Genomic DNA, 23,788 nt, shown 5'->3' on the forward strand with positions numbered 1-23,788 from the left:
ATAAATCTAAACGTTTGATTAGTCCAAACACAAGATAGGAGGAAGTTGATGCATTTCACTGCATTTGTCGCTATTTGGCATGTGCATTCTCTCCAACACAAGGTTGAAGGATAATTCAAAATCCCAATTCTTTGTTGGCTCGAGTTTATAAAGAAAAGTATTTGCCTACTACTAATTTTTTACAGTCATATTTTGGGTACAAAGTTATATTCTATTTGGAGAAGTATTTGTGCTAGTAAATTGCTATTGATGGTGCATTATTTCATTCTTCAAACTATGTGGGTGTTGATGTTATTTTAAGAAATGATAAGGGTGATGTTTTATTTGCTTTGAGTTGGAAAGAAGTGGGGTTGTTTGAAGTAGATGATATTGAAACTTTTGCTGCTTTGAAGGGACTTCAAATGATCTTGCATTTAGGTTTCTCTAGTTGCTATTGGAAGTGGACTCCTTGGTTATCATTAAAGCTATTAGATCTAGATCTAAATTACACAAGACAAGGGAATATGATTTTTGAAATTCAAAGTCTTCTTTCTTATTTTTTGGAATATCATATACTTGGTATGGATGGATAGAGAAATGACGCAGCTGGCATGCATGCATAATGGATGATATTGTTCAGCAGTGGTATCAATGTCCATATTTCATTAAGCCTCAAGTTTTATTAGATGCTACTAATTTGTAATTGTTGGGTGCTAACTTTGTTACCAACTTTATTGTTGCGAATGCCATTGTAATGTTACAAAAAATATATCTATTTTCTTATGGTTTTTTTTTTCTGAATTTCCATTAAAAAATCTCAGAAATTTCAAAAGATAAAATGAAAAAAAAATAATAACTCTTACCAGTAGTTATCAAATTTAAACTATAAAAATTTAAATTATAAAATTTTTATAGGAAGTCACTTTTGCGTACTCTTTTGTGCACTCTACTTATATGATTAATTGTGTATTAAAAAAATTAATACAATCAATCGTATCAATTAAATACATAAAAATACACAAAAGTGATTGTGTTTAATATTATTCTTTTTAAGTATAGTATGTTTTAATTATAGTCAACGTGAAAAAATTGTTTTCTGGAATCTCTCTTTCGGAGGGAAAGTTCAAAATATGTATGCATATACGCCTTTTTTTTTTTTTCCATTTTCTCTAGTTTTTCTGCTTCGACAACATGATAGGATCCTCGGTCGAGATCCTAGACACCAAGCTGACGCGCCCCTTCTTGCTCCTTGATGACCGATGTGAACTGCCACTTGCTTGACCATGATGGTTATGGGTGGTGTTGGCTGAGTTTGTATGATTGTTCAGTGGCTGATGGTGGGCGTGATTCTAGTGATTGGGCGTGCATGCATGCATGTGCAGTAGCTGAATGGGCTAAAACGGTTTGAGTAGGATTAGGCGGTTAAGTGGCTGGCTGACCAAGTCAGGCACACGTGGCTCCTACTGGTGGGTTGACCAAGTTAGGCACACAGGCGTCTCCTGATGGTGGGTCAACCAAGTCAAGCACAGGTGTCGCTTGCTTGGGGGCTGACCAAGTCACGCATAGATGTCTTCTGATGATGAAGCACACGTGGCTAAGGATGGTTTTAATTGGTTGGCCATAATTGGTTGGCCGAGTGGGTGATGGCTGAGCGGTTTAAGGGATGGTTGGTTACTCCTTACAAAGTAAGGGGAGCGGTTATGGCTAGACAGGTGGCAAGGGCTGGGCGTGTGGATTGGCTGGTGGGTGTTAACTGTCAACTTGTCCCTGACCTTGCTCCAGATTCGACCAGGCTGGCCTGGTGCAGACCAGATGCCGTTCAATGGCAACTCGTGGCTGCCTTACGCTATCCCCCACTTGAACAGCCCAAAATGATTAGCAAGCAAATGCGAATGTGATGCAATAGACACAATCCAAAATGCTGAAAAATCTCAACATTGCATTAATCAAAGGAAAATAATGAAATGAATAGGTTACCCTGATTCACGAATTGCACAGGGTGAGCCTTATCCTTTGAGATTCATGGATTGCACTCAATGGAGCCTAAGTGACAAAACACCAATGTGTCTATAGGGGCTTACAAGCCAAATTCGTCCAAATATTCCAAGATGAAAACAACTGATGGCCTAGTGCCTAACTTATACTATAAAGCAAATAAAATGATTACAAAGGAAAATGGTTATGGTCCATGCCTCCTGGTTAAGGCCTCATGCTGTTAGTGGCCCATGGGTGGCCAGGGTGACTCATAACATGGGCTGCATGCTTATGCACGTGGGTCTTTAGGTTGGCCTGCCAGGCTAGGCTTGGCTGGTCCATGGTCCTTGCATGTGTGGCCCAGATTGTGTGGGCTGGACGCCATTAATGAGTCGCTGGGTTGGACTGTGGTGGGCTTGAGCATGGCAGGCTACTGTATGGCCCAGGCCAATGGGGCCTGGGCGTTGGTTTGCATGGCCCAGGCTAATGGTGCCTGGGCGTTGATTAGCATGGCCTCGGCTATGATGCTTGGGTGTTGGTTAGCAAGACCCTAGCCAAAGCCAGGGTGTTGAGTAGCAAGGCCCTGGCCAAGAATAGGGCATTGAGCGGCATGCCAGCATGCTGCGCGGGTGCCTAGGCCATGCATGGGCCGTGTGCCTACGCACGGCCCATGCATGCGCTGTGTGTGCGCATAGCCCATGTGTGCACGATGTGCACGCACACTAGGGGTGTGTACAGTCTAGCCGTGCGCTGAGCTTGGTGTGACAACCTCACTTGAGTACACATGTTGACTGTTCGCTGTCTGATGGAGGGTGACTGTGGCCTGACATTCACCAAGGGCTCGATCTGTGGGCAATCAAGCAACGCCAACAGTGCTGCTGGCGTGCTGTCTTGGCACGGGCGGGTGCTAGTCAAGGCATAGTCCGTGGCCTCTTGCCTTGGGGTTTTGACATTCCGTCTCCCTTTTACCATATCCTTGCCCTCAAGGATCAATTGGAGATACTTCTTCTCCAACCCATCATAGTCCTTCCAAGTTGCCTCGTCCCTTGATAATTCTTTCCACAAGATCAATGCTTGCCACACCCTGGATCTCCCTTGGCCCCTCCGATGCAGCCTATATCCAAGCACCTCCTTTGGCTTCATAAGGATCCTTCCCTCTTGATCCACTGTGGATAACTCCTCCCCAATGAGACTCAGATCTCCAACCTTTTTCTTGAGAAAGGAAACATGGAATACCGGGTGTAACTGTGAAGTTGGTAAAAGCTGAAACTTGTATGCCACACTGCCCAGTTTCTCCAATACTCTATAAGGGCCATTGAACTTCTGGTTCAGCTTTGCACTCGCGGTTTTCCTCATGGTCTTCTACCTGAATTGCCTAAACTTCAAATAGACATAGTTGCCTACATTGAAGGACACAGCACGTCGCCCCTAATCATGATACTTTTTCATTCAAGTCTGAACCTTTTTTAGCTCTCTTTTAACTTTGGCCAATACCTCGTCCCTATCAATCAGCTCCTGCTCCACTTCATTATTACTGGTTGAGCCCTTTTCATAGCTGACCAAGAGTGGCGGTGGTCTGCCATATACAATTTCAAAAGGGCTTTTTTCAATAGAAGAGTGATAAGAGGTGTTATACCAAAATTCTTCCCATGGAAGGTAATCTACCCATCTCCTCTGCTCTTCATGACAGAAGCACCTCAAATATTGTTCCAAAGTCCTATTGACCATCTCGAATTAGCCATTCGTTTGTGGGTGATAGGAGGAACTCGTTTTAAGCTTAATACCTTATAATTCAAATAGCTGCCTCTAAAATGAACTCATAAAGACCCTGTCCTGATGTGATACTATGGTCCTTGGAAAGATATGCAACTTGGTAACGTTGTTGACAAAGGCTTTAGCCACTGACTTCGCTATATAAGGGTGATCTAGAGGGATAAAGTGGGCATACTTGCCTTGACGGTCTACTACCACCAGAATCACTTCATGTCTTGCACTAATGGGTAATCCCTCTATGAAATCCATTGCCAAGTCCTCCCAAATTCTGTTTGGAATTCGTAATGGTTGGAGAAGTCCCGCTTCTGGCCTAGTGTCGTATTTGGCCTTTTGACAGATGTCACAACTAGCCACAAGTCTCTTGACATCACCTTTAATTCCTTCTCAATGGAAGAAGTGCTTCACTCGGATGTATGTTCTCAACCATCCAGAGTGACCACCTTCCTTGCTGTTATGGAAGTGATCTAGAATCTCCTTCCTGAGATTGGGAACGTTCAGCACATAAACATAGTTCTTGTAGAAAATCAGATCATCTCTCACTTTGTAGCTTACAACCCCTTGCCCTTAGGCATCCAAGAGGTCAATGATCTCAAGTGCCCTTGCATCCAATCTGGTAGCCTCTCTGATCTTGTCGCATACTCGCCATTCTGCCCCATTTAGTGCCAAGTTTGATGACCTTTCGTCCTCTTCTACTACCTCAAGTAGTTGGCTGCCTTTCCTTCAGCTTAAGGCATCAGCCACCTTATTTTCCTTGCCCGATTGATAGACTATGTCATACTCAAAGCCTAGCAACTTGACAAGGAATTTTTGTTGTTCCAGGGTGACAATTTTCTGCTACAATAGATGCCTTAAGGCTTGCTGGTCTGTGATGATGGTAAACTTGCGCCCCAAGAGGTATGGGCACCACACTTGACAGCATGCACCACTGCCAATAGTTCTCAGGTATAGGTACTCCATACTTTCTTCATAGGCTCGAGTGTCTTGGAAATGAAGGCTAAAGGCCTTCGGTCTTGGACCAACACAGCCCCGATGCTCTCGCTGCTTGCATATATATAAACTTTAAACAGTCTCTCAAAATTGGGAAGTGCCAACATAAGTGTCTTGGTCATGGCTCGCTTCAGTTCTTCAAAGGCTTCCCTAGCCTCAGTTGTTCACTTGAAACTGTTCTTCTTGAGTATTGCTGTGAGTGGCTTGGCTATGAGCCCATAGCCTTTGACAAACCTCTTGTAATAACCCATGAGCCCCAGAAATCCTCTCAAGGCCGAGATGTCCTTGGGTAGAGGCCAATCCACCATAGCCTCTATCTTTCTGTGGTCAACTTTGACACCATCTCCTAAGATAAAGTGGCTCAAGTACTCCAACTCCTTCTCCATGAATGCACACTTAGTGGCCTTAATGAAGAAACAATGCTCCTCCAGAATTGTTAGCACCTTCTAGTGTTGCTTATACTCTTCGATGGTTTTAGAGTAGAGCAAAATGTCATAGAAGAAGACAAGCACAAACTTTCGAAGTGGTGGCTTGAAGATGTTATTAATTGCAGCTTGAAACATTGAGGGTGCATTGCATAAACCGAAAGGCATCACCAGGTATTCATAATGACCTGAGTGAGTCCTAAAGGCTGTCTTATGGATGTCTTCCTCATTCATCCAAATATGATGGTAGCCAGCCCTTAGATCCAACTTCGAAAACACTGTAGCCCCATGTAGCTCATCCAACATCTCATCGATTGTGGAAATTGGAAATCTGTCCTTGACCGTAGCTTCATTCAGGGCCCTATAGTCAGTAAGAACCTCCATGTGCCATCCTTCTTCCTCACAACAGTACTGGTGAAGAAAAGGGAACTGGTGCTAGGACGGATTAGACCACTCTTCAGCATCTCATCTACCTGCCGTTCAATCTCTCTCTTCTGAAAGTGGGCGTATCTGTAGGGTGGCACATTGATCGACTTGGCTTCATCCACTAGTCGAATTCTGTGATCAAACTCTCTATGAGGTGGAAGCGTGGTGGGCACCTCGAGTACCCCCCTGTGGGCTCCTAAGACTAGCTTGACCTCCTCAAGTAGTAGCTCTAATTCATCATGGGTGCTCTCCTGACCCTTGTTCTCAACTTGCCTCAATACATCCTCTTTGGCCACTATTATGGCAAAGCAACATGCCTCGCCTTTGCAAAGCTTCTCAAACATAATAGTTTCGCATGACTTGATCTCCTTACTGGCAATGGCTGTCCATAGTCGCTTCATGGAGCCAAGTTTAAACTCCATCGTCATGTTGTGATAGTCATGGACGATCCTACCAAGGCCCTTTAGCCAAGCATTCTCCAAAACTAAGTCAAGGCCAACCAAGAGCAGTACATGCAAGTCTGGCATAATCCAGACCCCCTGAACATTCGTCTTCACTTCACGGATTGGAGCCTCACATTGCAGTTTTTCTCCACTTGCTACCTTAACTTCAAATGGTGGAATAGGGCTCGGCTTAAATCCAACCTTGCCCACAATGCTAGAATTAATGAAGTTGTGAGTGGAGCCGCTATCCACCAGCAAAGTCACTTCATGCTTGCCCACCCATGCCATCAACCTCATGGACGTAGGCTTAGAAATGCCAGCCATGGCATTCAATGATAGCTCAACCTCCTCTGGTGTGCCACCAGATTTGGTTTCCTCAATTTCCTCCTCCTGGCTGGCTTTTTCTTGGCTGCCTTTCGACTCATCATCACTTGACTCGTCCTCAAACATAAACAAGGCTTGAGCTGCCTTGCACTTGTGACCGGGGCCCCATTTGTCTCTGCACTTAAAGCACAGCCCCTTCTTGATGCGCTTTTGCACCTCTTCACTAGATAACTTCTTGACCTTAGGTCTATGTTTAGAGGTGGTGGCTAATGTGTCCCTTCCCTTTGAAGAGACCTTGGTTTGCACAGTCTTGAAAGACTTGATCCTATGTCTTTGGTTGGGTGCCACTCACTAGAATGGCTCTCCTCAATAATTTCAGCCATCTTCATCACCTCGGGTAGCCTTGTGGGCTGTCTAAGTTTGATTTCCTCGGCAAGCCAAGGTCTCAAACCATCGATGAACGTGCCTATCAAGGCTTTCTCAGACCAGCCCCTAACCATGATATGTAGCTACCTGAACTCTTTTATATAGTGATGGACCTTGCCCTCTTGCCTTAGCTTGGCTAGCTGCCCATGGTAATTGACAACTGATGATGGCCCAAACTGATCGAGGAGCTCCTTCTCAAAAGCTGTCCACCCAAGCCTCATGTGATCCTTGTCGTACTGGTCCCTTATCCAATGCCACCATTTTCCAGCCTTACTTTCAAGATAAAAGTAGGCTATCGACACCCTGTCATGGCGTGGGATATCATATGTCAGAAAATAGTGGTGGACCTTGTCCAACCACTCATAGGGGTCACCACCACTATACTTTGGGAAGTCAACCTTAGGCCACTTGGGTCCCCGATCCTGATGCTAGTTTCCCCTTCTATTTTCATAATTGTCCCTCTCAAATTGTGGCCCATGATAGCCACGACCTGGCTGTGTTCTTCATGCCCCGAGTTGTTCACGCTGGTAAGGCTCCTCATAGCCTTGCTCGTGCTCAAATTCCTTGTGCTCATAATGAACACTAGGGCTCCTAGCCCGATAGCCAGCCAATGGCTCATCTCTCACAAAAGCTTCATTCGGAATCCACCTCTCATGGTAACCTTGACGGTTCTCTACACGACCACCATGCCTCAAATCTTACCTTGGGGCCGCATGCATGGACTTGGTCACATTGGCTTCCAGTCCATCAGCATAGGCATCGTCCCCATGAGATGGTGTCTCAGGACGGTTCTCGGCTAGTTTCCTCTTTAGCCGCTCCAATGTTGTGTTCGTCTTTCTCCTTATATTCTCCATGGCCCTTTGGTTATCCTTATTAGAGGTCTGCATGGCCACACGCAGCTCTGCTAAATTATTGGTGACACCATCAAGAATTGAAGTAATCTTGTTGGTGTGATCCTCTAGAACTTCTAGCCGGGCTCTATTAGAAATGCCCGTGGGCTCCTCTACAGACTGCCTCTCTTGCATGTTGATTCACTCTTACTACTATATCACGGCCGAGTGGCTTGCAAACTAACCCACACAGTTGGTTTAGGCTTGCAAACTGTTAGTCACAAGGGATAAAAAACGGGTTGATGGTGGAGGTTCATGGTTCCAACCTTGGGTCCTTCACCTTTAAGGGTGACTGACCCCAACCACAAACTGAGTCCGACCTTGGGTTGCTCACGTTCTAGCATGGCAATCACTCCAAACCTATCTTCTCCTTCCTCTACCAAACCCCCGAACTTCACAATGCAACAATAACAATAGAAAAGAAAAATGCAGCAACGTCGGGATCCTCTGTTGATCCCCCAACCAAAATCACAAAGACGAATGATGGGTTGCCTACCTCAATAGAGAAGTGAGAACCTCTCTTGAACATTCAAGCACGTGGTTGCTCCCAATGAAAGCACCAAATTGGTGATAGGGTCCTCGGTCGAGATCCTATACACCAAGCTGCTGCACCCATTGTTTTTAAAATCGTACCATACCGGCCGGTATATTCCGTACCGACCACCGGACCGGTACAGAAATTCTTATATTTCGTACCGGTTCAAATACCGGCCGTACCGGCCGATATTTCGGCCTGTACCAGCCTATGTACTGGCTGGTATTTCGGTCCCGATTTTTTTTTTTTTTCATTTTTTCAAACTACAAATTCATCTTTTTACTCTCAATTTAGACTAAACTATTTATAATTTATATAGATATATGTATTTATGTATAATTTATTTGTATATAAATTATTATTTTGAAATATAATTAATATATATATTTATATATATATCGACTATCCCGAAATGGTACATGAAACGGTACTTGTACGAAAATATTTCGTTCCAGTGCCTTGACCGGTACGGCATCCAGTACGGTATTCAAAATATTGGCTGCACCCCTTCTTGCTCCTTGATGATCGATGTGAACTACCACTCGCTTGACCGTGATGGTTATGGGTGGTGTTGGCTGAGTTCGTATGATTGTTCAGTGGTTGATGGTGGGCGTGATTCTAGTGACTGGGTGTATGAATAGGCTAAAATGGTTTGAATAGGATCAGGCGATTAAGTGGCTGGCTGACCAAGTCAGGCACACAGGTGTCTCCTGATGGTGGGCTGACCAAGTCAAGCACATGTGTCGCTTGCTTGAGGGCTGACCAAGTCACGCACAAGTGTCTTCTGATGATGAAGCACACGTGGTTAAGGGTGGTTTTAGTTGATTGATCGAGTGGGTGATGGCTGAGCGGTTTAAAAGATGGTTGGTTACTCCCTACAAAGTAGGAGAGCGGTTATGGCTAGACAAGTGGCAAGGGTTTGGCGTGTGGCTTGGCTGGTGGATGATAACTGTCAGCTTATCCCTAACCTTGTTCCAGATTCGACCAAGGTGGCCTGGTGCAGACCAGATGTCCTTCAATGGCAACTCGTGGCTGCCTTACGCGATGCCCCACTCAAATAGTTCAAAATGATTAGTAAGCAAATGCGAATGTGATGCAATAGACACAATCCAAAATGTTGAAATACCTCAACAATGCATTAATCAAAGGAAAACAATGAAATGAATAGGTTACTCTGATTCACGAATTGCACAGGGGAACCTTCTCTTTTGGGATTCACGGATTGCACCCAATGGAGCCTAAGTGACAAAACACCAATGTGTCTATGGGGGCTTACAAGCCAAATTAGTCCAAATGTTTCAAGATGAAAACAACTGATGGCTTAGTGCCTAACTTATACTAGAAAGCAAATAAAATGATTACAAAGGGAAATGGTTCTGGGTCCACGCCTCCTGGTTAAGGCCTCATGTTGTTAGTGGCCCATGGGTGGCCAGGGTGACTCACAACATGGGCTGCATGTTTGTGCGCATGGTCTTCAGGTTGGCTTGCCGGGCTAGCCTTGGCTGGTCCATGGTCCTTACTTGTGTGGGCTAGGCACCATTGGGGAGTTGCTGAGTTGGACCGTGGTGAGTTTGAGCATGGCAGGTTGCTGCATGGCCCAGGCCAGTGGGGCCTGAGCGTTGGTCTGCATTGCCCAGGCTGATGGTGCCTGGGCCTTGGTCAACATGGCCCCGGTTGTGGTGCTTGGGCGTTGGTCAACAAGACCCTGGCCAAAGTCAGGGCATTGATCAGCATGGTCCTGGTCAAGACCAGGGCATTGAGCAGCAAGGCCCTGGTCAAGGGCATTAAGTGACATGCCAGCATGCGTGGGCCTACTGGGCAGCCGCATCGTCAATTCCAATGTGGGTGTGCATGCGTGCACTGCGCGGGTGCCTAGGCCATGCATGGGCCTTGTACCTACGCACGGCCCATGCATGCGCGCGGTGTGTGCATATAGCCCATGCGTGCACGTTGCGCACGTGCACTAGGCGTGCGTGCAGTCTAGCCGTGCGCTAAGCATGGTGTGACAACCTGTTGGAGACCTTGGTCTAGTCCCCAAACATCAGGGGTCCACGGGTCTCGCGTCACCTTATAATGACCGAATGTTCCTTGTCGTCTTGCTTGTACTCGGCTAGGATATGGCAATGAAGGTTTCCTAGGTTAATGAAGGTATGGTGTTTAGTGATGGATTTGATAATGATGATGAGTTCGGGTGATCTAAGTGGTGAGTTTGTGTGTTTGATGCAATGTGGAACAACTTGATGGTTGCCCTTGATGTTGGCGCCACTTGGAAGGTGCTTGGGGTTGGTATGATGAAGTGTAGCTAGGGTTTTGGGTGGTGGCTAAAGGGGATTACGAACTTGGGAAGTGGTGTATTAGGGTTGGAGTCTAGGATGGGAGGCTAAGGTTTGGAAGATGTTTGGAAGAGTCTAGGGTTGCTATTGACTTTAGGGATTGGCTAAGGTAAGATGAGGAAGGTAGGATTTGAATATGGTAAGAGGATGAAGTTGGATGGTGTTTGAATAAGTCTCGGGTTATTCCTAGAGTTTAGGGATTTGGAGATGGGAGATAGGGTTTGTATGATGGATAAGGTGGCTAGGGTGTGATCCTAAATGATAAGATCGATGGGAGTTGTTTAGAACTTGAAGTTTGACTAAGGCCAAGTATGGATTTCGAATTTGGATGGAGTGGAAGATGGAAGATGAGTTCCTAAAAGGTAGGAAATGATTTAAGGCAAGAGTGGAGTGAGGGATTTAAAGTTGGAGTGAGTCTTGGGTAGTTCCTAGAATGAAGGGATTTGATATGGCAAGCGGATGAGGGTATTTGGTAGGTTTTGAAAAGATGGAGATGATTGAAGGAGTTTAGGGTTTGGATTTCCTAAAATGTTGGGATTAGAATTTGAGTTTGAATTTGGGAAAGTGGTTGGCCGAAGATGAAGATGTCGGGATATGATGGGATTTGGAAGATGAAATGAGGATTCCTAAAATGGAGGAAATTTCTTGTGGAGATCTTGATGGTTCGGCTAGGGCTTGTAAGGATGGAATGAGGGTGTTTTGGGAAGTGTTGGCCGAATATGGACTATGAGAAACAAGGTGGTAGGCGTGTGGTGTTTGGAAAATGGATTAAAGCTAGAGAAATGATGAACACGATGGAAGAACACAAAGAACACATGAACAATATGACAACTAAAAAATATAAGAACATAAAAGTATTTTGGATTTTTGAATAGAGAATGGAAACATGCAAAAGATGGATAAATGGATGATATGAAGATTGAATGGAAAATAAACAAGAACAATAATAGATAGATAAAGAGATTCAACATCTATTCACAAATTACAAGATGATGAATCAAAAATAGATAAATGGACAACACCTATTCACGAATTGCAAGTTGTTAATCCTCTCATTGGGATTCACGAATTGCACCCAAAAGAGCCCAAGTGCAAAAGCACCAAAAGTGTTCATAAGAACACACCAAACCTTCCACAAAGGAAAATATGCCAAATGATCAAAGATGTCAAATAAAATGCCTAAGGTTCCTATTTATAGAGCTTACAACTTGGAAACCCCCAAAAGGCCCCTAGCACAATAAATTAAATAAATAATTAAAGAAATAAACTAAAAGCAATAAGATAGTGATGGACGGGCCATGGTGGCCCGTGGCATGCCATGGCCCATGGATGGACCATGGTGGCTCATGATGTGCACGGCATGGTGCCGTGTATGACTCGATGGGTGGCACGACTTGGGACTGTGCATGGCTTGTTGTTGGGCGTGGCATGTTGCCACTCATGGCTGCTGTGTGGCACGACTGCATGGCATGGCATGGGCCATGCGTTGGTCTTGTGGTGGGCACGGCATGGCGCTGTGCGTGGCCTGATGATGGTGGGCATGGCATGGTACCAAGCCTTGGCCTGATGGTGGGCATAGGGTGATGCCGAGCTGCTGCTGTGAGGCCCAGTCAGGTGGCTTGGGCGGTGGTCTTGCATGGCCCAGGCTGGTGGCCTGGGTAATGAGCATGCATGGCCCAAGCTGACAGTCTGGGCGCTAGGGCTGCAAGGCACGGGCTGGAGCCGTGCGCTGGATGGCATGCCTGGTGGGCATGCCACTAGCCTTACCTGCAAGGCACAGGCTGGAGCCGTGCGCTGGATGGTGTGCCTGTGAGAGCACGCCACTATCCTTGCTAAGTGGTGCTGGGGCGCGCATCAGGTGCTCACTCAAGGGAGTGCGCAGGCCTACATGCATGGTCTGCGCGCTGCCAGCAGTCTCCATGGGTGGTTGCTGCTTGTCAAGGCATGAGCCAAGGCATGCAAGCAAGCTAGCCATGTGACTGTCCTGGGCGTGCCATGGCATGCTAGCTGTGGTGTCCTGGGCGTGCCATGGTATGAGACATGGCATGCCTACGACATGTATGTGCGGCTGACATGAGTGTGCCATGGCATGCTAGCGATGCTGTCAAGTGCGTGCCATTGTGAGGACCATGGCCTGTCTGTGGGTCCGTCATGCATGTGTCATGGCAGGGGCCATGGCATGATGGTGGTGCTGTCAGGGCATGCCAACAGGAGTGTCAATGGACTATTGAGGCTGAGCCATGGCTTAGTCAAATGGGAAGATGTGAGCCATCTTCCAATTGACCCGTGCCATTCCCGCAATTTCCCTAGAGTCTGCACTAGACCCAAAGAAGTCCTCCAAAGCTAGGCTTGACCCCATATGTGGTCCAATCTCCGATGTCCATGCATGTCTAGGACCATGTCCTAGGGCAATTTTTGTTAGGGTCTTGACACAACCTCGCTTGTGTGCACGTGCTAACTGTTCGCTGCCTGATGAAGGGTGACCATGGCCTAGCATTCACCAAGGGCTCGGTCTGTGGGCAATCAAGTGACTCCAACAGTGCTGCTAGTGTGCTGTCCTGATACAGACAAGTGCTAGTCAAGGCATGGCCCGTGGCCTCCTGCCTTGGGGTTTTGACACAACAACTTGGCAGAGAAAACCTAGCCCAGCATGCCCACTCGCATTCATACACCAGTGTATAACACGCTGTAAAGAAGCTGCCACACCACCTATATAAATACAATCATCGCACAGCCAGAGTAGCAAGTACAATATAATTGGATTTTGGTGCAATTAGGACGTCCGGATGTCTCTTTCCTTCACGTCTAGAAATTGCTGTGTTGGAAATTTATCAGGTGTGCAGAAATAATTCGCAGCCAGAGAATTTAATTTATAGGGCGGTTTAGATTTTATTTTAAATAAAACTTTAAATATATATTTTCAACGGATTATTTATGATTGAATATTCAATTTTTTTCTTTTTTGAAAAGGATCGAGTATTCAAATTATTGTATAAAATCATGGGTCCATGCATTATTTAATATATGCAAAATATTATTTCTGCCTAAAAATTATCGTATACTTAAAGTACATTTAAAAATATTTAATTTTAAATTTTGTATTCAAATCTTACAAATTTCATGAATGCACACTATTAATTTCATGAATATTCAAAGAGTAATATCTAAAAATAATATTATTAACAAATGCAGAAGGAAATAAAAATGTCACCCAAATTCGAGCACTTCTTTTTTTTTTTTTTCTTTAAGTTAAAAACCGAATAAAATTCAAGAAAATACATACAATAACAAAAAAAAAATGGTATTTATACTAATATAAAATGAGAATTATAATTTTTGTTTACTTTTTTCTTATTTATAGAAGTTTAACATATAGAAAAATAATATTAAATCAAGCTTCCTTCTTCAAATCTTGTTTTTTTCAATTTACAAAGTCTAAAATATATAAAAAAATACAAAACAATCCTTGGAGACCCAATTTTTTTAAGGCAGATAAAGGATACTTCTAATTTTATTAACAGTCATCACTTTGGGAGACTGGGAGTAGCATCGTCCATTATGTTGGAGTAGCATTGTCCATTGAGCTAAACTTACATGGCCCCTTAGAAATCATTCATTATGTTCAGAATTGATTACAAAATTAGTACTTAAACTTTATTTATTTGTATAAAATTATGTTATCCTTACACATTACATTTTTGAACATTAAAAAACTCACTTTTTTTATGGTTCTCTTAATCTTATATTAGGAAAAAAAATCCGACATTATATTTTATACTTTATTTGGTTACGTAATTCAGATAAAATAAGATATTTTGTTCAAAGTTGAATAATATATTATTATAATATTATTTTTATTTTAAAATTAAAAAAATTAAATTACTTATTATATTTTATATAAGAATTTAAAAAAATTATAATAATTATATTAGATAAAAATGAAATAATTTAATTTTATATAATCAAATCAACCTTAATTTGGCTAGTCAAGCAATCAAAAGTTGACACCTAAGTTTAGTATGCATCATCACTTACTATCACATTTTTAACAGGTGACATATTTCGTAAGGGGTATATTTGTAAAATAATTTATAAAAATAACATCATTTTTCAAAAATACCCATATCTTCTATCATTGTTGTGAAATATGTTGTAAAAATGTAATGTGTGTATATCATTACTCAATATGAAATCTTAAGAAAGTCTGGTATTTTACATTAAGTACTGAAATGAAATATTTTGGTATTGATGTTTTCTAGTATATCGTTTCAGAATTAATTATATATATAAATTTATAATTAATAGAATAAATACATATATATATATATAAGTATGCATAATGTATGTGTATATGTAAATATAAAATAATTGACGATTTATAAAATGAATATACATTGCAAGTATTGAAAAAATAAAGATATAAGTGTCAAAAGATAATATTAAGAAAATCATAAACTTAAATTGAGATACGAAAAACAAAGAAAGAAATAAAATAGCAGAAAAATTATTACAAATAATGATATTTAAAATAAATAAAAAGAACAAAAAAATATATTTCAGTTTGAATGGTCGAAATTTGATATACTATTCTAACTCTAAAGCCGTGACAATGAATAATTTAGATAGAGTATTCTAACTCAAAAGTTATATATATATATATATATATATATATCTATCGTACTTTTATATCATTTTATCTGAATATAATTAATTAACATCGTACATCAGCCGATCTTCAAAATATTAAAGGGTGATTTTTGGGTAATAAAAAGTGATACATTTTTAATATTAAAAGAAAAGTAATACAAGAATGTGGTGTATAATATTATTCTAACCTAAAAGATGAGTGAAAACTATGAACAACAAAGTTGATGAGACACTCAATTTGTACTCGCTTATGAATTTATCAGAATTAAACTACGGAAAACACTACTTCCACTGAAAATACTTGCTGAAATTTTGTACCAAATTAATTTTTTTTTTTTTTTTCAAATATGGAAAACGCTACTTCCATGCAAAGGGTCACAGCTCTCCATAAAGCATTGAGCTTTCCTATCACAAGCTCAGAAGATAAAAACCGAAGCATACATAATATAGCTACTAGTTCACCCTTTGAATTTGTGATCACAACATCTCTACCTATCTTTGAGTTACGGACATCTAATGCAGCATTCCAATTTACTTTAAATTAGGGGTGGGTAGTGGGGCCCCGCACCTCGTACCCCACCCCCATTCGCCACGCACCCCGCATAACGGGATGGACAAAACCACCCTACATGGGCGGGGGCGGGGGACATCTAGTCCCCCTAGCAGGGGCAGGAAGAGCCCAATCCCATCTCACATTTTCCACCTATATATATATATTTTATATATAAAGACATAAATATTTTTATATATACAAAAACATAAATATATGTTTATATATATAAATATAAATATATATTTATATTTTACAAATTGTGTATATATAAATATATATATATATTACAATTTATTATACTTGTTTACAAAGTATGTATTAGTAAATTTAAAAACTATATAGTTTAAAACTACTACACTACAACTTAAACAAAATATGCACTAGCAAATTTAAAAATTACATAAATTTTAAATTATAGTCATATTTACAAAATTTAAATTTATAATTTTGATCTAAAAATATATTTTTGATCACTTTTTGATCTAGAAATAATTTTTAAACATAGTAAAATGTAATTCATTTTTGAAGTAGAAATAAGGCGGGGCGGGGAGCGGGGAGGGGGCTACCCCACATCGTATGGTGCGGGTAGTACTCCTATTTTAAACAAACCATTTACTGGCTTTTTCCAAGTTACATTCCTGTTAGTAGTACTTTCTGCCGCAATTGAACCCCTCAACAAAATCTGTGCATGTTGATACTCGTTCAATTCAAATTTTGCTGATTGTAAATCATGGTAGGAGTAGCAAACTTCCCCTCAAACACGAAGGAATTTCCTCTAAACTATATTCTCCTTAGCACACAAGCTACTTTCTCTAGTTCTTGTGTTTTCAATGTCACAACCAGCTTATTCCATTAAGTTAAGAAATCTTCATCTGCATAAGCCCATTTTTGTAACAAACTTTGTGACTCTGCCCGTACATAAGAGGTAGCATGACATGTTCATAATACATGACATGTAGTCTCCTCCACTTGCTCACAAATAGGACAGAGCATTAGTAGTTACGGTCCTTGTATGCAAATTCCTTGTTGGCAAAGCCTCATTTGTTGCTATCCAAAGAAAGATTTTTACTGTGTTTGGCACATTCATGCTCCAAATCTTCTTCCACCCTTCTACATCCTTCTTACTTGATAGTTCACCCTTATGTACTACAATGTGATAGGCACTCCTCACAGTAAACAACCCATTTTTACTAAGTCCCCCATACATCTTATCTTCAAAGCCTGTTTTTTCTCAAAGATAGACTACATATGACATCTGTATAAAGGAAGATTGCATGAATCAAACTCATATCAAAACAGAGCATATCTAGGCTAAAATCATGGTGTCCATTTCCTGTAACAGCTGCATAATATTCTCATATCTATCCATTGTAACCGTTGCATGTTTTAGGCTCAATTGTGTATATCTTTCCTAAAATAGAATTCTAGACACAATGTATATAATTTGTTTTGAATATCAATGATAAGTGTGGGAAATCAATTATTTAAAACCTGCAGTGCTCTTTATCTTATATGGTATCAGAAGAGCCCCTCTCTCACGAGCAACCGATCTCGATATCAACAATGTCTTATTCCTCAGATCAAACTCAAACCGTCAACCTCAATACTTAGCCTTTTTCCATTGCTGCTACACCTCTTATTGCCCTAAACATCACTACCCAAATCAATGAAAAATTCACTTCCTCCACCTTTCCCCAATAGCGTGCTCAATTTGAAGCACTCCTCATCGGCTACGATTTACTTGAGTACGTAAATAGTACTGCCGTATGTCCCTCTTCCGATGCTACATCCTCTGCCGATTTACTTAAAAACCACTGGGTTCGATAAGAAAAACTCATTTTAAGTGTCATCTTAGCCTCCACATCTCCCACAATCACTCCCCTCATATCCACGGCCAAAACCTCTCATGCCGCTTGGAAAAACTCCATAATCTCTATGCTAGTCGTTCAAGGACATGGGATATGCAATTGAAGGTTGAGCTTACCTTGATTCAGCAGGGAAATCGGTCAATTCCTGATTACTTGCATGCGGTCAAGGCATTGGCTGATGCAATCGCCATTATTGATCATCCGATTTTGGATGATGATCTAACCCTTTATGTTTTGAATGGTTTATATCCTAATTTCAAGGAGATTGTTGCGCCAATCCGAGCACGGTAGACCTCGCTGGAGTTTGAGGAGCTACACAATCTCTTGGTAGGCCACGAGTCCTACCTACGGCGTTTGGAAGCTGCAACTTAGCAGCTAGTTGCTTCAGCCAACTATACGCACCGAACAAAACAAGGAGATCCTACAAGGAAGTTTTCAAAACCCAATGGTCAACAGCGAAACAACAACTCTACTTCCTCTCAGCATAACGTCCAGTGAGATGGCCGTAGGTCTCACCATGGTTTTGGCCGGCCCAATAATTCCAACAAACGCTACCAGCCCAAGTGTCAAATTTGTGACCAACTGGGCCACATAGCTAAATCCTGTCCTCAACTTCATTCAACTGGAGCAGTTGTGAACTGTGTTGAGACCTCTACGGGCAAAGAAAAACCTTGGCTTCTTGATTCAACTGCCTCTCACAACATCACGGGTGACCTTGCTAATTTGTTTGTTGAAACAGAATATGATGGTGCTTGTGACGCCCCCAAATTCCATTTGGGATCGGACGGACATTTGAAGCGTCAAGACATGCAACATAAGGTTACCTGCCCCCGTTCATGACATATAAGATACAATGTTCCTAACATGCATATAACATTATGCAATATTCGCAGCGGATAATTTTTTTCTTTAGCAATATTATGCACCAAATTGAAAATATCACAAATGCTTAAAACATACTTCATACATAAAGACCCATTGAACAACTAAGATTACAACACTAGTCCAAAATGGTTATGATCCAAAAAGTACTAGAGATGCAACTCCATCGTACAAGTAGTAATTTATGTTAACTACTATATTAACATTGACGTCGCACCGTCGCTTAATCAACTGTTTCTAGTTGATCAGCTCATGATTCTCCTTCAGGTCCTGTAACAAGATCTACCATTCGGGGGGAATGGTAGTTGAGACTACCAAAGTTAACAAAAAATTTCCACACAAGCTAATTACGCATGGATGACAGTAAAAGTATAAATGCATAATCAAATTTATAAGTAATTAAAGCATAACTTGGCGTACAACATAGCATAATTGACATAACTTAAATTGAAACATGAACTGAACTTGACTTGACATAAAATTAATCTGAAACTTGACTTAGCATGAACTTGCTCTGAAACTTGAATTAACATGAACATGATATGAAACTTAACTTATCATGAATTTGTTCTGAAACTTGACTTAACATGAACGTGATATGAAACTTGACTTATCATGAACTTGTTTTGAAACTTGACTTAACATGAAAAATACATACTCCACAGTTGTTGTGGTCCCATGTATTCTACACAAACTTGACTTAACATGAAAAATACATACTCCACAGTTGTTGTGGCCCCATATATTCTACGTGTAAATACATACTCCACAGTTGTTGTGGCCCCATGTATTCTACGTGTAAATACATACTCTACAGTTGTTGTGGCCCTATGTATTCTACACATCACAATGCAGTTAAATACATACTCCACAGTTGTTGTGACCCCATGTATTCTACGTGTAAATACATACTCCACAGTTGTTGTGGCCCTATGTATTCTACACATCACAATGCAGTTAAATACATACTCCACAGTTGTTGTGGCCACATGTATTCTACGTGTAAATACATACTCCACAATTGTTGTGGCCCCATGTATTCTACACATCACAATTGCTTTGTCTCACGTAGTGTATGCATCACAATTGTTGTGACCCCATACTTCGTGTGCCACAGATGTTGTGGACCCCACGAAACTAAATGTACTCAAGATGAAACGTGACTAGAATACGAAAGGACTGAAACCCTGACGTAACATAACGTGACTTGAACATAACTTGAAATACATGACCAACTTGAGATAGAAACATTTCGTAACATGGCATAACATATAATAGACAACATATTTAACATGACATACTTGCAACAGTGAATATTACATGACTTGACATACATATAATAGATGGCATACTTAGCATGATGTACTTGTAAGGTACAGTAATATATGACAGAATATATTATGTAACAAATAAAAATTGATGACAGAATAAATTCTGTATAATAGACAATTACATGATAACTTGGCATGGCATGACATATATGATAACACACATACATACACTGTAGTTCCTTTACTTAGCACACATACACAGTAGACTGCTGTAAGTTAAAAGCTAACTTACCTCGATATCCGCATTTCTTATAAAACCTGAAGCGTGATCACGAGGAACTGTAATTAGTGATTCTAAAAGTTAGCACTAAATCACTAATAAATTGAAATATGGAAAATACTAACTTAAAGAGTAAAATTTCCATTTTACTCTCTGCATGTAGGAAAATGACCGTTTTACCCATAACTTAAGGATTTTGCATACTAACTCCAAAAGTCACTAAAATTTACATGCTTCATGTAAATTTTATCCTCAATTCAAATATCAATTTAAACAAATTTAAAACTAATCACAACTATTAAAACTCCATAGGGCCGAAATTCCTATATGCTATTTCTATTATTTTTGTTTCCAACTTGTTTTGATCAACCTTTTGATCTATGACTTATAAATATGTGATTTTCAAACCAAACCATCACATGGTTTAAAAAGATATCCTAAAACATATATAAGCTTCTAATTCAAGATCACATGGTTAAAAATTAACAAAAACATAAATTTAGTCAAGAACATCCACACTTTGGCTTATCTGAATATCTCTTTGCATAAAATTTCATATCTTTGAAACTAACATCAAATATCTTTAAAATAATAATATAACATGTATATAAGATGCTTATGATCCTCCAATAAAATTATCAAAGTCATTGGAATAGATTTAGACCACCAAAGAGTTAAACTTTCTCAAAACAAAAACTGTTTTTCCTCTTCCAGTTTCTAAGTTTCTAAATCTAAGAAAATATTTCATCAAAACCTTTAATCATGCAAAAATCCTTAACCAATATTCATATATACATGTTAACAATACTCCATAAAAATTTCAGACCCATATCTATCCATTAGCTTGGTCAAAAACTCCAAATTATAACATATTCTCCAGTTTATCTCCTAGAATGACCTTTCTATAGTTTACATAATATTTGACTAACCAAATAATCTTCAAATGGGACAAATAAGATATACACGTAAACTAGACTAAAAAAGAAACAACTTATATGAAGGAGACTTTATGATAAAACACCTACAAAAGCTTCGAAATGGGCGTGCAAAAGAACTCTTAAAAGCTGTCCGAGAGAGAGTATTTGATATTCTTTTAATGGAAAGTGTAAATGAAGATAATTTTGTGGGGAGGGGTGGCTGGAGATACTTATGGATGAGATATGGAAGAGATGAGGCTGGAGTGAGAGTTAAGTGTAGGACTCTCTTACCCGAAGTGAGAGTTAAGTGTGAGACTCTCTTACCCGAAGTGAGAGTTAAGTGTAGGACTCTCTTACCCAATAATATCCACGAAATTAGCTTAAAATATTTTTATCCAATAATATCCACAAAACTAGTTTAAAATATTTTTATCCAATAATATCTACAAAAATTAGCTCAAGATATTTTTACCCAATAATATCTACAGTTTTGAACAGACGTTTCGTCCGAAAATATGAAAAAATGTTATTGCGCCATAAGACCTTAAATAACCCTCCGAGTCTAATGGCACAAATCATAATACATTTTGACACTTCTAACTATCTTCAATAATCAAAAACACACTTCGGATACCATAATAAATAATAACACTAACTATGCTGTTAGACTAAAACCTATATGATTAATGGATTCGTGAAAATTTATGGGGTCTTCACGAGGTTCTTAAAGCTAATAGAAATTTCACAATTAAATTTCTAGCGGGCTGTTACAGTACTGATGAAGTAATTCTTGATGATGGTTCAAGTTTGGTGGTCTCACACATTAGTTCCTTGGTTTTATATTCCCCTAACTGAACTTTTACACTTCGTGATACACTTTGTGTTCCTCATCTTTGCAAAAACTTAATTTATGTTCATCATCTTACCAAACAAAATAATGTTTTTGCTGAGTTTCATCATTTTCATTTTTTTGTAAAGGACAAGATCACGAGGGTGACTTTACTTCGAGGAGCATGTGACAATGGCGTTTACACTTTTTCAGGAAAAATAGTTGCAAATGTGCATGAACGGGCCTCGATTGATGGTTGGCACAAGCGTTTTGGACATCCATCTCTCAAAGTTGTTTACAATCTTGTTAATAATTTTTGTCTTCCAGTTACATTAACAAAAAAATTGTCGTCATTATGTAGTTCGTGTACTATTAATAAAGCACATCAATAACCTTTTTGTGTCACTAGTTTCCAAAGCCATGCTCCCCTTGAATTAATTTATACTGATGTTTGGGGCCCCACTAGTTACATCAGAATTGATGGGTCACGTTATTATCTTCTCTTTGTTGATCACTATACAAAGTATATGTGGTTCTATCCCATGGTCAATAAATCTGATGTTTCTACTATTTTTCCACACTTCAAAAAAATTGTTGAAACTCGTTTTCAAGCCAAAATCAAAACACTCTACTGTGACAATGGTGGTGAGTTTATTGCATTAAAATCCTTTTTGTCCATTCATAGCATTACTCACTATACCACTGTCCCTCATACTCCTCAACAAAACGGTGTCTCCGAACACTGTCATCGACACCTTGTTGAAACGGGCCTTACACTCCTCCACGATGCTTCCCTTGGTTTCTCTTTTTGGCCACATGCTTTTCAAACTGCCTCTTATCTCATAAACAGGCAACCCACACCACTTCTTCAAAATAAATCTCCTTATGAATCTCTTTTTGGCCAAAAGCCCAATTACCTCAAGTTAGAAAAATTCGGGTGTCTCTGTTACCCACTCACACAGGCCTACAACTCAAATAAAATGGAGCCCAGGTCCAAACCGTGTATTTTTCTCGGTTACTCACTGACTCAAAATGCCTACAAGTGTTTGGAGCCCCGTACCCATAAACACTATATCTCGCGCCACTTGTTGTTTGATGAAAATCAACAACATCCTCAATCTGTGCCCTCTCAACCCATACAGATAAATCAAACTTTAGTTACTTTCTTCGTCGATGTCCAACCGCCACTGATTCGTGTGCCACCATCAACGACACTGGTCTCATCTCCTGCACCAATTCTTTTGGAAGGTGATCACGCCATTGCCGCATCCTCTTCAGGTAACTCTGATCCTTTCAATTGCCTTCCAAATGCTGTTGTTTCAGAAACCCTAGGAAGAAATTCCAAAATTTCAATTCGGTTTCTACTGTATCTGAGAGTTTACATGCGTCCCCGTTTGTGCTAGTTTCACCTACTCATGCTCAAATTGATGCACAGCCCTTAGGTCAACATGAGAACCCACCGAATTAGTCTTCCACACAATCCTTAAATCTATCAATTCCTCCTCAGCGCGTTCATCAAATGACTACTAGGTCCATGAATCAATTTTTTAAGCCCAAACAACTTAACTCTGTGTCCAAACACCCTCTCTCACAAACCATTGAACCAACTAGTGTGAATCAAGCCATATCTCACCCTCACTGGCATAAGGCTATATCACTGAACTCACAACCCCCATGAAACATGGAACTTGGGACTTAGTTCCCTCTCCTTCCAATTGCAATCTTGTGGGCTGTAAGTGGGTGTTTAGGGTCAAGAGGAAAGCTGATGGGTCAGTGGATAGGTTTAAAGCTCGTCTTGTTACGAAAGTCTATAATCAAAGACCAGGACTTGATTACAAGGAAACATTTAGCCCTATTGTTAAACCTACCACTATTAGAGCAATTATGTCTATTGCTGGTATGAATGGATGGGAGTTGAGGCAAATGGACATAAATAATGCCTTCTTAAATGGTGAATTAACTGAAACAGTTTATATGATGCAATCTCCAGGGTTCAAAGATTTGTCCAATCCTACTCATGTTTGTA

At 40.5% G+C, this 23,788-nt stretch overlaps 1 protein-coding gene across 1 annotated transcript; it reads left to right on the top strand.

Annotated features, from left to right (window-relative positions):
• The first annotated feature begins 17,676 nt into the window (after positions 1-17,676).
• Positions 17,677-23,230, top strand: LOC122277101. Its single transcript, XM_043086982.1, has 2 exons — positions 17,677-17,870; positions 23,086-23,230. The coding sequence occupies exons 1-2, from the start codon at positions 17,677-17,679 to the stop codon at positions 23,228-23,230; spliced, it is 339 nt and encodes a 112-aa protein (XP_042942916.1).
• Positions 23,231-23,788: the final 558 nt, after the last annotated feature.

The sequence above is a fragment of the Carya illinoinensis genome, chromosome 9, assembly GCF_018687715.1.
Source record: "Carya illinoinensis cultivar Pawnee chromosome 9, C.illinoinensisPawnee_v1, whole genome shotgun sequence".
Classification (NCBI taxonomy): Eukaryota; Viridiplantae; Streptophyta; class Magnoliopsida; order Fagales; family Juglandaceae; genus Carya; species Carya illinoinensis.

Excerpts from the sequence above, each read along its gene's own strand:
- LOC122277101 (XM_043086982.1), top strand. The coding sequence starts at position 17,677 with ATGCAATTGAAGGTTGAGCTTACCTTGATTCAGCAGGGAAATCGGTCA. Across the intron at positions 17,871-23,085 it reads GTTGCGCCAATCCGAGCACG|AAACCCTAGGAAGAAATTCC; the intron begins GTAGACCTCGCT and ends CTGTTGTTTCAG.